Source organism: Oncorhynchus kisutch, linkage group LG14 (genome assembly GCF_002021735.2).
Source record: "Oncorhynchus kisutch isolate 150728-3 linkage group LG14, Okis_V2, whole genome shotgun sequence".
Taxonomy (NCBI): Eukaryota; Metazoa; Chordata; class Actinopteri; order Salmoniformes; family Salmonidae; genus Oncorhynchus; species Oncorhynchus kisutch.
Window position 1 is genome coordinate 89,334,844 of NC_034187.2, and position 13,627 is coordinate 89,348,470.

The following is a 13,627-nucleotide window of genomic DNA, read 5'->3' on the forward strand; positions in this document are numbered from 1 at the left end:
ATTAGTGTCAGTTAGTGGAGATGGAGGAGACTGAAACGAGAACATTCTTAAAGTACTTTACTTCCTTTCAAAATATAATTTGGTTGATTCATGCATGACTCCATTTGTAGCATTTCTATATTGAAGATCGAAAAACAATTTGATGCATTTTTCGCCATATCCCATCCAGTTCGCTTTATTTGATAATATATTACACTGGATTTTTCTTGAATTAAGTTCCTCCATTTATTTTTCCTCTAACTTATTCTGTGCTACCAGACTTGACACACTGCACAATTTATAGTCCAATATTTACACGTGGATGGGGGATCCTTCTGATATTATAATTAAGTTAAAATGTTTATTCTATTAAACTGAGCCATTTACTTATGTTCCTATTCTTATATGTTCTTATTGTAATTGAAGGAACCTGCTAGTAAGCATCTCATTGGACGATGTATTTTCCCGATACGCATGGTATACTGAACAACTAATAAAACTTCAAACTATTTTTACCAGGGAGATCAGATTGGCAACTCAAGTGCATTGTGATTATTTAACTAGGCAAGTCCGTTAAGAACAAATTCTTATTTTCAATGACGGCCTAGGAACAGTGGGTTAACTGCCTTGTTCAGGGGTAGAACGACAGATTTTTACCTTGTCAGCTCGGGGATTCGATCTTGTAACTTTTCGTTTACTAGTCCAACGCTCTAACCACTAGGCTACCTGCCGCCCCAATAAGTGCATCGATGACGTTGTCCCCACAGTGACCGTACGTACATATCCCAACCAGAAGCCATGGATAACAAGCAACAACCTCATCGACACCTCCCGCTATGCCCTCTGACGGTTCATCAAACAAGCAAAGCATCCATACAGTAATAAGATTTAATCCTACTACACTGGCTCTGACGCTCGTCAGATGTGGCAGGGCTTGAAAACTATTACAGACTACAAAGGGAAACCCAGACGCGAGCTGCCTAGTGACGAGAGCCTTCAAGGCAAGCAACACTGAAGCATGCACGAGAGCACCAGCTGTTCTGGATGACTGTGATAACGCTCTCGGTAACCGATGTGAGCAAGACCTTTAAACAGGTGAACATTCACAAAGCCGCTGGGCCAGATGGATTACAGTGTCAGTGTCTCCTGATCCCTCCTGTCTCAGCCTCCAGTATTTATGCTGGAGTAGTTTGTGTCGGGGGGCTAGGGTCAGTTTGTTATATCTGGAGTACTTCTCCTGTCCTATCCGGTGTCCTGTGTGAATTTAAGTATGCTCTCTTTCGATCTCTCGGAGGACCTGAGCCCTAGGACCATGCCTCAGGACTACCTGACATGATGACTCCTTGCTGTTCCCAGTCCACCTGGCCGTGCTGCTGCTCCAGTTTCAACTGTTCTAAATGTTGGTCATTTATGAACATTTGAACATCTTGGCCATGTTCTGTTATTATCTCCACCCGGCACAGCCAGAAGAGGACTGGCCACCCCACATAGCCTGGTTCCTCTCTAGGTTTCTTCCTAGGTTTTGGACTTTCTAGGGAGTTTTTCCTAGCCACCGTGCTTCTACACCTGCATTGCTTGCTGTTTGGGGTTTTAGGCTGGGTTTCTGTACAGCACTTTAAGATATCAGCTGATGTACGAAGGGCTATATAAATACATTTAATTTGATTACCAGGACGTTTACTCAAAGCATGCAATAACCAATTAGCAAGTGTCTTCACTGACATTTTCAACCTCTCCCTGAGTCTGTAATACCTACATGTTTCAAGCAGACCACCATAGTCTCTGTTCCCAAGAACACTAAGGTAACCTGCCTAAATGACTACCGACCTGTAGCACTCACATCTGTAGCCATGAAGTGCTTTGAAAGGCTGGTCATGGCTCACATCAACACCATCATCCTGGAAACCCTAGACCCAGTCCAATTTGCATCTGCCCCAACAGATAAACAGATGATGCAATCTCAATCCACCTGTCCCTTTTCCACCTGAACAAAAGGAACACCTATGTGAGAATGCTGTTCATTGACTACAGCTCAGCGTTCAACACCATAGTGCCCACGAAGCTCATCACTAAGCACCTCCCTCTGCAACTGGACCCCTTGACGAGCCGTCCCCAGGTGGTAAGAGTAGGCAACAACACGTCTGACACGCTGATCCTCAGGGGTGTGTGCTTAGTCCCCTCCTGTACTCCGTGGCCTAACACGACCCTGACGACAACAGTGGTAGGCCTGATCACTGACAACGATGAGACAGCCTATAGGGAGGAGGTCAGTGAACTGGCAGTGGTGCCAGGACAACATCCTCTCCCTCAATGTGAGCAAGACAAAGGAGCTGATCGTGGACTACAGGAAAAGGCGGGCCGAACAGGCCCCCATTATCAACAGGGATGTAGTTGAGCGGGTCGAGAGTTTCAAGTTCCTTGGTGTCTACACAAACAATCTATCATGGTTCAAACACACCAAGACAGTCGTGAAGCAGGCACAACAAAACCTTTTCCCCCTCAGGAGCCTGAAAAGATTTGGCATGGGTCCCCAGATCCTCAAAAAGTTATACAGCTGCACCATCGAGAGCATCCTCTTCAAAAGCCAAGTCAACAAACAGATCACTGACCATCTCAAATCCCACCGTAGCTTCTCCTCTGTGCGATCTGGTTTCCGAGCCGGTCACACCGCAGCCACGCTCAAGGTACTAAACGATATCATAACCGCCATCGATAAAAGACAGTACTGTGCAGCCGTCTTCATCGACCTGGCCAAGGCTTTTGACTCTGTCAATCACCATATTCTTATCGGAAGACTCAGTAGCCTCGGTTTTTCTAATGACTGCCTTGCCTGGTTCACCAACTACTTTGCAGACAGAGTTCAGTGTGTCAAATCGGAGGGCATGTTGTCCGGTCCTCTGGCAGTCTCTATGGGGGTACCACAGGGTTCAATTCTCGGGCCAACTCTTTTCTCTATATATATATATATCAATGTTGCTCTTGCTGCGGGCGATTCCCTGATCCACCTCTACACAGACGACACCATTCTGTATACTTCTGGCCCTTCCTTGGACACTGTGCTAACATCCAAACGAGCTTCAATGCCATACAACACTCCTTCCGTGGCCTCCAACTGCTCTTAAAACGCTAGTAAAACCAAATGCATGCTTTTCAACCGTTCGCTGCCTGCACCCGCACGCCCGACTAGCATCACCACCCTGGATGATTCCGACCTAGAATATGTGGACATCTATAAGTACCTAGGTGTCTGGCTAAACTGCGAACTCTCCTTCCAGACTCATATCAAACATCTCCAATCCAAAATCAAATCTAGAGTCGGCTTTCTATTTCGCAACAAAGCCTCCTTCACTCACGCCGCCAAACTTACCCTAGTAAAACTGACTATCCTACCAATCCTCGACTTCGGCGATGTCATCTACAAAATAGCTTCCAATACTCTACTCAGCAAACTGGATGCAGTTTATCACAGTGCCATCCGTTTTGTTACTAAAGCACCTTATACCACCCACCACTGCGACCTGTATGCTCTAGTCGCCAGAACGACTGGCTCCAGGTCATCTACAAGTCTATGCTAGGTAAAGCACCGCCTTATCTCAGTTCACTGGTCACGATGGCAACACCCACCCGTAGCACCCGCTCCAGCAGGTGTATCTCACTGATCATCCCTAAAGCCAAAACCTCATTTGGCCGCCTTTCCTTCCAGTTCTCTGCTGCCTGTGACTGGAACGAATTGCAAAAATCTCTGAAGTTGGAGACTTTTATTTCCCTTACTAACTTTAAACATCAGCTATCTGAGCAGCTAACTGATCGATGCAGCTGTACATAGTCCATCGGTATATAGCCCACCCCATTTACCTACCTCATCCCCATACTGTTTTTATTTGATTTACTTTTCTGCTCTTTTGCACACTAGTATCTCTACCTGCACATGTTCATTTATCACTCCAGTGTTAATCTGCTAAATTGTAATTATTCACTCCTATGGCCTATTTATTGCCTACCTCCTCATGCCTTTTGCACATATTCTTTTTTTTCTCTACCGTTATTGACTTGTTTATTGTTTACTCCATGTGTAACTCTGTGTTGTTGTCTGTTCACACTGCTATGCTTTATCTTGGCCAGGTCGCAGTTGCAATTTTAAAAAAAAACTTTATTTAACTAGGCAAGTCAGTTAAGAACAAATTCTTATTTTCAATGACGGCCTAGGAACAGTGGGTTAACTGCCTGTTCAGGGGCAAAACGACAGATTTGTACCTTGTCAGCTCCGGTTAATAGTCCAACACTAACCACTAGGCTACCCTGCCGCCCCTGGTTGCAAATGAGAACTTGTTCTCAACTAGCCTACCTGGTGAAGTAAAGGTGAAGTAAATAAATAAAAAATCCCGACTGGTTGCATCACCGCCTGGTGACTCCCCACTTAAGGCGCTACAGAGGGTAGTGCGAACAGCCCAGTACATCACTGGGAACAAGCTTCCTGCCATCCAGGACCTATATAATAGGCGGTATCAGAGGAAAGCCCAGAAAATTGTCAGAGACTCCAGTCACCCAAGTCATAGATTGTTCTCTCTGCTACCACATGGCAAGAGGTACCGGAGCGCCAAGTCTAGGACAAAAAGGCTCCTTAACAGCTTCTACCCCCAAAGCCAGAAGACTCCTGAACAATTAATCAAATGGCCACCCGGACTATTTACATTGACACACATCTCCCCTTTTGTTTGTCCACTGCTGCTACTCCCTGTTTATTATCTATACATAGTCCCTTTACCCCTACCTACATGTCCACTGCTGCTACTCCCTGTTTATTATCTATACATAGTCCCTTTACCCCTACCTACATGTACACTGCTGCTACTCCCTGTTTATTATCTATACATAGTCCCTTTACCCCTACCTACATGTCCACTGCTGCTACTCCCTGTTTATTATCTATACATAGTCCCTTTACCCCTACCTACATGTACACTGCTGCTACTCCCTGTTTATTATCTATACATAGTCCCTTTACCCCTACCTACATGTACACTGCTGCTACTCCCTGTTTATTATCTATACATAGTCCCTTTACCTTAACTAACATGTACCCCCTGCACACTGACTCTGTCCAGGTCATCTACAAGTCCAGTACACCTTGTATATAGCCTCCACATTGACTTGGTACCAGTACCCCTTGTATATAGCCTCCACATTGACTCTGTACCGGTACCCCCAGTATATAGCCTCATTATTGTTATTCTTAGTGTTACTTTTTATTTTAGTCTACTTGGTAAATATTTTATTCTTCTTGAAGTGCACTGTTGGTTAAGGGCTTGTAAGTAAACATTTCACGGTAAGGTTGTATTCGCCGCATGTGACTAATAAAGTTTGATGTGATGTCATCCCTCTACCAGATTAATCCCTACCAACCAGTCAGAGATGAGAAGTCTACTCCACCTCAGGTTTGATGTCAGAGATGAGACTGCCACAGAAGACTGTATAGGAGGCTGATGAAGACCTGGGAAGGCTGTTCAGGCCTCACAGAGTTGACATGAACTATGCTGGATGTTGGGCTCTGGCCGGTTCTGACGCCATCTGACTCCAAAGAGCATCATTAAAGCATTGTGTGGACAACGGCGGAGTGTTCAGTAACACAGGGCAGGCAGCTGCTTCCTTCATTTCCTTTCTGGAGACTAGATGCAATGCAGCTTCTTACACTTACATTTGACTCATCCAGAGCGACTTGGTTAGTTCATTCTGTACCTTGGCGCGCTCAGACTCCCTGCAGCAGCACACTAGAGAAAGGAGGTCAGACTCCATAAAGTGCACTATTGACCAGGGTCCATAGGGCTTTAATCAAATGTAGTGCACTATTAACCAGGGTCCATAGGGCTTTAATCAAATGTAGTGCACTATTAACCAGGGTCCATAGGGCTTTAATCAAATGTAGTGCACTATTAACCAGGGTCCATAGGGCTTTAATCAAATGTAGCGCACTATATAGGGGATAGGTCCATAGGGCTTTAATCAAATGTAGTGCACTATTAACCAGGGTCCATAGGGCTTTAATCAAATGTAGTGCACTATGTAAGGGATAGGGTGCGATTTGGGATGCATTCCCAAAATCTCAGAAGCTGCGAGTGACTAGATTTCTTGCCACTAAACTGCAGATTATGCAGAGAGGCTCTAGAAACACAATGTGGGAGAGATGTGGTGTTCCTCATCGAGATTCAAGTTCAACCATATATTGGGGAATTGTAATCTGAACCTCAGAGAAATAACATCCTTGTGTGTATATAACATACACTGCAGAGTATTTTACATGAGGACCTGTATTGAGTCATGTGAACCATTATTGGGCACTGTTGCCTACTTATTTTTATCACCACAACACTCCAAACTGGTCACACTTGTAACACGGCCAGTCTTTCATTCAAAACCTGCCATTGTGCATTCATTTTGGATTGTTAACATCTCCCAACAGAACCATTAATGTGAAATGTAATGAACCTTGGTTTAAATCACCAAAACATAATATATTTTCACTGTATTCGGTTTAACTATCAGTTAAACCAATAGCAAACAACGCAAGAGACGTGTTTCAAATCACCCTTAGAAGTCATGAGTTATGATGTTACTGTAGATTACCCAACTAAACTGACAGAAAACCTATAATCAATGAAGACATCCTCCAACATCAGTCATGAAAAAAAAAGTTAGATTTTTCAGATATAATTGTAACATAAGTGTACAGTTTTTATTTAATTAGGCAAGTCAGTTATGAACAAATTCTTATTTACAATGACAGCCCACCCTGGCCAAACCCTAGCCTGGACAACGCTGGGCCAATTGTGCGCCGCCCTATGGGACTCCCAATCACAGGCGGTTGTGATACAGCCTGGAATTGAACCAGGGACTGTAGTGACGCCTCTAGCACTGAGATGCAGTGCCTTAGACCGCTGAACCAGGGTCTGAAGTGATGCCTCTAGCACTAGAAATAGCATAAACTCCTCTCTATATGAGGCCTGGCACTAGTCTTCAAAGTATCATACAGAATCATATTATCAATCCAGACTGATAGTTGCACAGCACCACAACAGTAGATAAATGAACAGTTTAGGGTCAACCTTTAGGTTTAGAGAATTTAACTCTGGACTGACAAGCCAGCCCCCCCCTAAACCAGTTCCCCTCTAGTCAGGGCCTGATTTAGACCTGGGACACCAGATGGGTGCAATTCATTATCAGATAGAACAGGAAACCAGCAGGCTACAGACCTCGTAGGGTAAGAGTTGAATATCCCTGGTTTAGAGCACACATCCATGCACTCTGAGAATCACAGGTACATGAACATAGCCTCAATCCTAACGCTTTCCGTGTTCAAAGATGAATCGTTTCGTTTGAACATGTACTAACACGCCAAAAAATACCCCCCCCCCCCCCCGAAGACGTCTCATTCTTGATGAAACCATAGCCAAGACTGTTGTCACAGTGTTGACTGTAGCCAAGACTGTTGTCACAGTGTTGACTGTAGCCAAGACTGTTGTCACAGTGTTGACTGTAGCCAAGACTGTTGTCACAGTGTTGACTGTAGCCAAGACTGTTGTCACAGTGTTGACTGTAGCCAAGACTGTTGTCACAGTGTTGACTGTAGCCAAGACTGTTGTCACAGTGTTGACTGTAGCCAAGACTTGTCACAGTGTTGACTGTAGCCAAGACAAGACCTTTGTTACAGTGAAGAAGTGGAAGGGAACTGTACAGCTGAAGCGTTTCCCCCCCTAATCCTTCAAATAAACACTAAGCTATAGGTGAATGTTACTCATTAAATCAGATCATGGACCGCTTGGCAGAAGGTTTGTCTTAAATGCTACACTATATAGGGAATAGGGCTCCATTGGACACCGCCTCGGTCTGCTCTGCAGAGCAACACTACACCCCTCATCAGGGGTCCTCAGGAGTGAGGGTTCAACCACAGTAGCCTGTTCTGTCTTTGGTAGGCTAGGTGGTTACCAGATTGGTGTGTCCATTAGCATCTAGACTTGTTAAACACAATGACGGGATGGTTAGCATCTCTTGACTTGTTAAACACATTGATGACGGGATGGTTAGCATCTTGACTTGCTAAACACAATGACGGGATGGTTAGCATCTTGACTTGCTAAACACAATGACGGGATGGTTAGCATCTTGACTTGCTAAACACAATGACGGGATGGTTAGCATCTTGACTTGTTAAACACAATGATGACGGGATGGTTAGATAGGATCTGTAGCGATAACAACACTTAGACATTCTGCTTTTCTCTACATTTCTTTGGTTGCGTCCCAGATGGCACCCTATTCCCTATATAGTGACCAGGGCCCATAGTAGTGCACTACACAGGGAATGGGACACAGTCCTGTATCTATTGAAGAGACAGGATGAGGTGCAAACAGACAGAAGCAGCTTTTTCAAAAAGGCAACATAGGTAGAAAAATCCTAATTTGCATGGTTCCAATGGAGAGGTGTTTGAAACGACCTGAATGCATCACCGTTAGCCTGGCTTGTCCCCTCCAACTGGTGATAATGACCTACAACTTGAAGACAGCACAGATCATGAACTCAGGCTTAAATCACCATAGCCTTTTAATTAGAAGTGATGTAGATCTATAACAGAATGAAAAGAGAGTCAACCTCTTATCGCTCCCTTTATACCAAACGACCGCTGTTGTCCTCCTACTGATGATGGGCCAGCTCAACTCGGAGGCCTGATTCTTTCTGGAATATTTACTTATATTGTAAATCCAATCCTGACAGTTAAAATCTGTGTTGTTTAAGAAGACAAAGGGTTAAATTAGTTGACTCTTCCTTCCCTCTGCTCACCCCAACCCCGCCTGGCCTCCCCTAACACAGGATCTGACCTCACAGGGCTCAACATGGAAAATACTAAAACTACAGAACAATATTCATCAACATCTTAAAAGTAATATTCATTTTTTTTTATAGAATTATGGAAAAAATAAAAATGACTTATTGACTGGTCCCTCTTAGGTCAGTTTGACCTTTACTTTGACCGGTTTATATTATAACTGAAGCTTGACAATCCTTTACGCTGCGGTGTGATGCGACTGGCTGGCTGGCTGGCTGTTCACCACAGACATAGAAGTCTGTGTCTCAAATGGAACCCTACTCATCTAGTAACGCAGTACATGGTGAATATGATGCCACCTGAGACAGGGTTCGTTTTGAGTTGGATCCATAGGAGCTTCCTGGATGGACAGTCGTGTGGCCTTCTGGAGAATCTGTCCCCCATGTGAAGGCTAGTATAGAACACTGCTACATCATCACCCCACTGATACACCGGCCATACACCTCGTACTCTGTCCTCGTACATTTAACTGGAACTTTCCATGGGCCTTGGTCCATCTAAATGTTACCACCGACCAAAAACACTCCGGACATGAGATTTAATCAAGACTTCACATCCAGACTGCCAACGTCTCTTCTAAATGAATAAAACCCTTAAACCAGTAGGAGAGCTTTCTCCCTCCCTATAGCCTGTCTACCTTATCCCTCCACCTGTAGCATCACCCAGTCTACCTTATTCCTCCACCTGTATCACTACCCAGCCTACCTTATTCCTCCACCTGTACCACTACCCAGTCTACCTTATTCCTCCACCTGTATCACTACCCAGTCTACCTTATTCCACCACCTGTACTACTACCCAGACTACCTTATTCTTCCACCTGCGTCACCACCCAGTCTACCTTATTCCACCACCTGTATCACCACCCAGTCTACCTTATTCCTCCACCTGTATCACCACCCAGTCTACCTTATTCCTCCACCTGTATCACCACCCAGTCTACCTTATTCCTCCACCTGTATCGCCACCCAGTCTACCTTATTCCAGTCTACCTTATTCCTCCACATGTATCACCACCCAGTCTACCTTATTCCTCCACATGTATCACCACCCAGTCTACCTTATTCCTCCACATGTATCACCACCCAGTCTACCTTATTCCTCCACCTGTATCACCACCCAGTCTACCTTATTCCAGTCTACCTTATTCCTCCACCTGTATCACCACCCAGTCTACCTTATTCCTCCACCTGTATCACCACCCAGTCTACCTTATTCCAGTCTACCTTATTCCTCCACCTGTATCACCACCCAGTCTACCTTATTCCTCCACCTGTATCACCACCCAGTCTACCTTATTCCAGTCTACCTTATTCCTCCACATGTATCACCACCCAGTCTACCTTATTCCTCCACCTGTATCACCACCCAGTCTACCTTATTCCAGTCTACCTTATTCCTCCACCTGTATCACCACCCAGTCTACCCTATTCCAGTCTACCTTATTCCTCCACCTGTATCACCACCCAGTCTACCTTATTCCTCCACATGTATCAACACACAGTCTACCTTATTCCTCCACCTGTATCACCACCCAGTCTACCTTATTCCTCCACCTGTATCACCACCCAGTCTACCTTATTCCAGTCTACCTTATTCCTCCACCTGTATCACCACCCAGTCTACCTTATTCCAGTCTACCTTATTCCAGTCTACCTTATTCCTCCACATGTATCACCACCCAGTCTACCCTCAACCATCACATGATTTTATCTTCCATATTAGCAGACATGGATAAAACACCTCTCCTCCTCTGCTGTCCTGTCTTTCTCTCTACTCTTCCGTAAAACGAGCTTGCCCACTCAGTAAACAGAAGTGGATTTCAGGCTAGCTGTGAAAAAAGCTGGCATAAACATTAGGTCAGTCTGTAGTAGTAGCCCTGGAGTCAGCCAGCCAGTCAGCCAGCCAGCCAGCCAGCCTGCCAGGAGAGTTTATATCTCAGTCTGAATGCAGCCACTCCTCACAGGGCTGGAAGGCTGCTGGGATACGACACCTCCGTCCAACATGTTGTTATTGGTCTCCTTCAGGACCTCCTCCACCGCGAGGGAGTCCAGCTCCTCCTGCGTCGTCCTCATCAGCCCTAAGCTCTCCTCGGCGATGTAGAGGAGCATACCTCCTCCTACCCCTCCTTCTGTGTAGACGGGGGCCGCGGAGGAAGGTGAGGAGGAGGAGGATGCAGCGGGACAGTTCTCCAGATGGTCGTTCTCCACCTCCGGCAGGGCGGTGACGGTGACCAGGTCTGTTCCCAGGGAGGTGAGGGGGCGCTGGGGGTGGAGGTCAATGCAGCAGGGGGTGAGAGGAGGAGGTCTGGAGGTCTCCGGATCAGAGCAGCTGAACTCTGATAAGTGGCTGCAGTGGGAGTCTGCTACGGAGGGCAGGGAGCCGCTGAGGGAGTCGAACTCTGAGGAGTTGGTGCTGCGCTGCTCTAGGAGCTGAGCATCCATGTCCTCACGGGTCTCCTGGATCTTAGTTCCTCCGCTGGTCTTCTTAGTCCTCAGCTTGCCCTTGCTCTTCTTGCCCCCCGAGGAAGAAGGGTCCTTCACCCATTTGGAGGAGCGAGACTCATGGGGGCAGCCGGAGGGACACACTCCAACCCCTCTCCCCTCGCCGCTGGCGTCGTCCAGGCTGCTGCTGTTGCTATGGTGATGTAGTTTCTTCTCCTGCTTCCCCTCCATGTCCACCTCCAGATTACCCTCTCTGTAACCATGACAACAAGACATGTTAACACCACCTCCAGACAGTTCTATGTAACCATGACAACAAGACATGCTAACAGGTTGGTGATTGGTGATCATATAGGGACAGTAGTATTGGGTGACTGTGCAAAACCATCTAGTGGTGAAGTTGACAACAATGTCAACTACCAGAACTGAACCAGTGCTACGGAGGGTGCTGACCTGTCCAGAGGCATGTAGTTGAGAATGGATCCAGCCATTGCTTTGGTGCTAGTGTTGTCACTGATGGTCCCCAAGCTGACATTGGCCGACTCCCCACTCAGACTACCCTGCTCCTTCTGAACGTCAGCCTGGACCTCCAACCTGGGTAGAGAAGGAGATAAACATCAGAGATATACAGTGTTGTGAGGAGGAAGGACAGAGATAGTGTTGTGAGGAGGAAGGACAGAGATAGTGTTGTGAGGAGGAAGGACAGAGATAGTGTTGTGAGGAGGAAGGACAGAGATAGTGTTGTGAGGAGGAAGGACAGAGATAGTGTTGTGAGGAGGAAGGACAGAGATAGTGTTGTGAGGAGGAAGGACAGAGATAGTGTTGTGAGGAGGAAGGACAGAGATAGTGTTGTGAGGAGGAAGGACAGATGGATGGCACAACATTTATTACATTTATTTTATAAATAAAGATATGCAACACCAGCGCTCCTGTGTGAAAAAGTATTTGTCCCCTTACTCTCACTAACTGGTTGTGCCTCCTTTAGCTGCACTGACTCCAACCAAACACTTCCTGTAGTTGTTGATCAGTCTCTCACATCATTGGAGGAATTATGGCCCACTCTTCCATGCAGAACTGCTGTAAATCAGCAACATGTCGGTTTTCGAGCATGAACTGCTCGTTTCAGGTCCTGCCACAACATCTCAAATCGGGTTTAAGTCTTTCACTAGGCCATTCCAGAACTTTACATTTAAAAAAATCCAAGATGGCGCTGCAGTAGGACGTGTGTGTTTGTCTGTCCTATCCCGTGTAAATAGCCAGTCTTTCGCGTATATATCTTAATCTCACTTTCTATCTACGAACTAATTATACTTTCCTCACCCAATGTGGTACGGATCTGCTATTTTCATTCCTTATAACTGGAACTTCCATCAGGTGCTAGCCAGCTAACTAGAACCTAGTCTTTATTAGCCATGGCTAGCGGTCCTCTAGCCAGCTAACTAGCACCTAGTCTTTATTAGCCATGGCTAGCGGTCCTCTAGCCAGCTAACTAGAACCTAGTCTTTATTAGCCATGGCTAGCGGTCCTCTAGCCAGCTAACTAGCACCTAGTCTTTATTAGCCATGGCTAGCGGTCCTCTAGCCAGCTAACTAGCACCTAGTCTTTATTAGCCATGGCTAGCGGTCCTCTAGCCAGCTGACTAGCTAATAGTCTTTGTTAGCCACGGCAAGCAGTCCTCTCCTTTTTACCCCATCATCAGCAAGCCTTAGCTCGGAAAACACCAGCCAGTCTGCACAGTGCGATATCAACCCAGAGCATATCGGACTGCTTCTCTCTACCACATCACCGGATTCCTGCCGCTCCGGATCATTACACCGGATCATCGCAGCTAGCTAGCTGCAAACGAGTGGCTACTGTTCGCTAACGCTTCTGTCCCGAAGCAAGCACCAGTTAGCCTTGAGCGAGCCTCGAGCCAGGCCCATATACCAACTAATTCTAGGGCTACAATACCTCCTTCGCCAATTGGCCTGGACCCTTTATTGTCGGCACGGAGCCCCGCCGATCCATCACGACTGGACTGCCGACATGATCGCCCGATGTGGTCTCAACAGGCTATTCTGTAACAATGTCGCCGAAGAACCATCTACTAGCCCCGGCCTGTTAGCTTTTCTGAACGCTGTGTCCCCTGCCTGCCTAGCGTAGTAATGACTACCGAACGGCACCCTGACTCACCTAGCGTAGTAATGACTACCGAACGGCACCCTGACTCACCTATTGCTGCTCTTTTGACCCTATGATCACTCGGCTACACAGCAGATGCCCTCTGGACTGTTTCAATAACACGGTACCTCATTTGGTTTATCTGTCTGCCCCAGCCTCGAACTC

The 13,627-nt window shown here is 46.3% G+C and overlaps 1 protein-coding gene across 11 annotated transcripts in view; it reads right to left on the reverse strand.

Annotated features, from left to right (window-relative positions):
- Positions 1–6,684: 6,684 nt before the first annotated feature.
- rnf19a (ring finger protein 19A, RBR E3 ubiquitin protein ligase) overlaps positions 6,685–13,627 on the reverse strand; it is a 32,899-nt gene continuing 25,956 nt past the window's right edge. Inside the window, exons 8-10 of one of the 11 annotated variants that reach the window (XM_031789163.1) lie at positions 11,756–11,896; positions 10,402–11,555; positions 6,685–10,333 (exon numbers count right to left, since the gene is read on the reverse strand). In XM_031789163.1, coding sequence (XP_031645023.1) covers positions 10,790–11,555; positions 11,756–11,896 — 907 coding nt within the window. In that variant the 3' untranslated portion in view covers positions 6,685–10,333; positions 10,402–10,789. Of the gene's footprint in view, positions 11,556–11,755; positions 11,897–13,627 lie in introns of all 11 variants that reach the window. The other 10 variants (XM_031789169.1, XM_031789167.1, XM_031789174.1 and 7 more) reach the window with 10 other exon arrangements.